Here is a 4,389-nt window from a genome sequence, read left to right on the forward strand (position 1 = left end):
CATCAGTGCAATTCAGTCCTATGGCTTTACTGTCGTGCAACGCTGTTTTCAAACTTCAGCTGAAACAGTAAGCGCTTGTGTTTTATAAATGCAAACATCATATAATAAACAGTTAATAGTTGAAAGTATGTAAAAGGAGGGCCCTCTTAAGAATTTAAATAGTTGAAAGAGTTACATTGCGTTGCTTATAATGCTCCTGAACGCGTAAGAAAGATCTGAAGTTGGCAACGAATGCAAATCCTTATTGGTTGTCCCCTCCCCCAGATACAAACGAAAGGTTCCACACAGTTTATAAGCTTTATTTAATCTCAGAACCACTGCTACGTTACACCTGTCAGGCTGGAGTTTATCCACTTCTGGTGTCCAAGTTCTGACAACGAGAATGGATGACGTGAGGATCCGTGTCCCCCAGTGTTGTGTTGCAGTCAGTATTGGTCCAGTAAAGACAAAAGTTTTGCAGTCATTTCCCCCTGCCCCCATTTTTTTTTTTTAAATACATGAAGCATGGCCTAGCATTAGTGTCACCCTTTTAGCTGCAATTTCTATAAATAGGATGAAGTGGAAACTCAGTTGTTTCCTCATTTGTAGGAAAAGTGACAAGAATATTCTGAACTTTAACAAATAAACAAACACAGGATTCTGTTTTGTACTATTGCAGCCCTTTCATTTGAGGCAAAACATTCCCCCCCCCCCTCCCCCACAAACACCACCATAAGAAGTACCAAAGCATTTCTAGTTTTGATTTTCATCAAGATTTCCAAACGGGCAGATTTTATTTTCACACCCTCTTCACAATAGACAAGATGCTTACCATATATTTAGGATTACAAGTTGTCACTAAAAGAAAACTTTACACAACCACTGTACATTTAGGTTGAAAAACTGTCCTTGCATGAAAAATATACCTAGAAATCAAGTGGTAAACAAGAAAAAGAACATTAAGAAAAGATTAATGTTTTTATAATGTGCCATTTTAAATTTATCAACTCCTCCTCTACTTTTCATCCATACTCTGTTTTTACCTATAGTATGCGTTAAGGCAAACAGCTAATCCATTTCTGAAGAGGTGCTGTGGAAATTGTGGACAAACAGCAAACATTTGGCATTAAAATAGATAGCACGTATGTAGCCTCTAGTAATATACATTAAGCATTTCTCTTGGACTTCAGGATAATGACAGGGGAGGATGAACATGCTAACAATGTCAAAAAGGCTTAAAATTCAGCGTCCAAGCAATTTCTATTAATGCTTCTGTAGTTCTCAAGCTCTAAGTAGTATAGAATTTATGCAAATGCATTAAAGAATTCTAGCTTGGCAAGTACACCCAAGCAGGTTATTAAACTATATATACAGAAAGTGATAAATACAGAATTAAAAGAGTCCTTCCGCTTCTCTTTATAGCCTTGAAAATTGACAAAAAACTTGAGGACAGCTCTACAATATTAAACATTAGGTAACCGCAGGGGCTGGGAAACCTAACTACACAAACTGATTAAAATACTCAGATGACTTTGTAGTGTTTAATACAATTCAGTTCGTAGTCAAGGGCACAAGACAACATTTAACAAAAATAATCACATCAATTGACCTAGAAATCAAATGTAAATAGATATGAATACAATCTCCAAAATCTGTCTTTAAGTGAACATTAACCATTTATTCAAAGTTATACAAGAATTGAAGGATAAAGTCTTCTTCTGCAACAGGAAACCGACTTACAAGTTTCATGTCTCAGCTGAATTGAAGTGGAGGCGAGCGGGGCGGAGGGGGAGGGAAGGGTGAACAAACAAGTTAGTAGGCCCCATCCAGGCAGCTAGAAAGTAAAAACAGGCTCAACAGCAGCCTCCTCCAGCTTGTTGTCCTCCCTGATTGCCTGCAAGCGTTGCATTAGTAGCAGCATGTTGAGGGCCAATTTTTATGCCATTTGCCTGAAATGAAGTTTAATACACGGTGTAATTATTTTAGAACACAGGTACACTTGAAAAGTTTTTTTTTTTCCTCAGAAGACCATACAGGAAGTTCTAATGCATGCAATAAATATAGCAAAGTTTCTCTCTCTCTCTTTTTTTTTTTTTAGCAACGTGTCCTTGGCGATTAAATATCATTTAAAGGAAGATGCTTTCTTCCTCATTTGAATTTTATCTCTACGTTAAACTCTGTACCTTAAACTCCTAACACAAAAACACAGGGCAAGAATTGTACTTGAATGCTACTTGGCATAAGGCTTTAAAAATACATAGCATTTGCTAGGAACGTATAACTGCTCCCCTCTCACCAAAATCTCCATTAGTTTAATAGTTTAATATAAAACTTTTCCTCTCTAAACAGCATTTCTTTCTGTGTTGAATCAGCTGTAGAGGCTAAGGGCATATGAGTGTTCTGTGTCATCAATAATTTCTATGATCCCGAAAGACGTGGCTACTTGCCAAGAACCCACACACAGCGTAGCTCTTTCATTCATCAAAATCACACTTATATCTTAACCCTCACTCCCTCAAGTGGATTTTACCTAAAAATACAGCACTTTGAGAAAAGTAATACAGTAGCTCCAGAAATTAAGCTCTTAAGGAAACTTTGCGTCACAGTAAATCTCAGATTTATAGTGCTTGGCAGTTGTTCTGCAACAGTAGTAGCCTTGGGGTTTCTGGCACTAGCTCAGTATTGACAGCAGCTGATGTGGTTTCTTTTCGCTCTTTGACTCCTCTTTAATAAAAAGCATGCCCTATGGCTCATTGGTTTTGCCCCCTCTGGGCTGATAGCAACTTCTTGAGGAATCAAGGAGCCAGACTTGGCATAAAGCCAAATAAATAGCACGGACTGTTGGCTCTTGACAGCATATTGCAATCAAGGCTCCATAAGGCACAGTAAAGCAGTCGGCTACTATATGAAACTCGACAGATACAATGAGCACGCTTTCTCAGACACACTGATTACTGGCCAATTTATATTGCACTACTGCATGCATGTTTTTCATCGCTAAACCGAATTTAAAGTGGTTCACCAAAACACTACACTTAAACCACACACATTTTCCAGTCAGAATTTGAAGGATTACTATTCAAGGCTTGTTTAGCTACAAGTTTCCTAATGCAAATACTTTTGCATGCTACTGAAGTTTCTCATTATTTCCCCTCTGAAGCTGTAAAAGCAATATTTTCAATAGTCTCAATTTTCTCATGCTGAAATGTATTAAGCAGAAAGAGGTGGATAACCAAGTCCTGCCAATTCCCTCGCTACTCTTTGAACAATTCTGCAAGGACTATCATGCTTAAGAGAAGCTTCAGACTGACAGTCCCAGACAGATAACACACCTACACGCAGAACAGAGAGCGGTGGGGCAGATTTTCACGTGTGGTTTTCACTAAGCACTTCAGCAACAATATTTAGGGACATGCAGGATTAAAAAAAAAAACAAACAAAAAAAACAAACCACAAACCAAAAACCAAACCAACCTTGGGCATCAGAAAGAACCGCCCACATTGCCAAATTTAAACTTTATGGTGTGACTTTTTATGTGAATGTTAACAGAGTTTATACAATCCTAGTATTTCTATTTACTACCACTGAATTTGAATCTGCTTTTTCTACAGCCATAAACCTCTAACTGCTCAAGGTTTTCAACAGCTCAATCATTTCAGAATTCAAGAGAGACATGTCTCTTTCTAGGTCTCTTGCAAGGTCTTTCTAGGCTCTTGCATTACAAAAGTGCTTCCTGCTCCCCCTCCCCACCTCCCACCCAAACAAGCAAAGAGACAGGCCCCGATAATCTGTAATTTCAGTAATGTGCATAGGCAAAATGGCTAATCTTTTATTCCCCACAGAATCCAGCCACCTAAACCAGGAACATTTCAAAAGTCTTTTATGTAACTCTCAAAGCAATCCCTCCCCTACACTGGACAGCTCATGGAGTGCATCTGGCATATCAACATGGTCCCCCATTTACATAGTGGAAAATTATCTTTGAAAACAGATGACACCATATGGAGAAGTGGATGAAAGTGGATTTTCTTCTCTTTTGGGGATTTATATTATTTTGTGATGCTTCATGGATGGATAGGGTCACTTATTTTAATCCATTTTTATCACAATGGCAGACAATACTATATCCAAATGGAACAGACAAATATTTTACTGTCCAGCCTTCTAGGGAAGGTGAATTTTGTACGTTTGAAAAACAAACAAAAAGCATTCAGAATACTAAAAGTTACCTCATTATTAATGTCAAAAACTCCTTCCTGGATTTTCTCGTAGATCTCCTTTGCAGTGTTAATAAATGCCTAAAACAGAGGAAAAAAACACAAACACAATGAATGCAATATCCTTTGGTGTAAGATGCACTAATTGGAATCCAATCTCATGTGCAGCTGTTTCAATGAGACTTTTCTTGC

At 38.0% G+C, this 4,389-nt stretch overlaps 1 protein-coding gene across 1 annotated transcript in view; it reads right to left on the reverse strand.

The window, feature by feature from the left end:
* Positions 1–700: 700 nt before the first annotated feature.
* The window catches only part of RAB2A (RAB2A, member RAS oncogene family), a 47,242-nt gene continuing 43,553 nt past the window's right edge, over positions 701–4,389 (reverse strand). The window contains exons 7-8 of the mRNA XM_035895869.1: positions 4,210–4,278; positions 701–1,928 (exon numbers count right to left, since the gene is read on the reverse strand). Coding sequence (XP_035751762.1) covers positions 1,833–1,928; positions 4,210–4,278 — 165 coding nt within the window. The 3' untranslated portion in view covers positions 701–1,832. The remainder of the gene's footprint in view (positions 1,929–4,209; positions 4,279–4,389) is intronic.

Source organism: Egretta garzetta, unplaced genomic scaffold (assembly GCF_000687185.1).
Source record: "Egretta garzetta isolate BGI_Z169 unplaced genomic scaffold, ASM68718v1 scaffold340, whole genome shotgun sequence".
Lineage (NCBI taxonomy): Eukaryota > Metazoa > Chordata > Aves > Pelecaniformes > Ardeidae > Egretta > Egretta garzetta.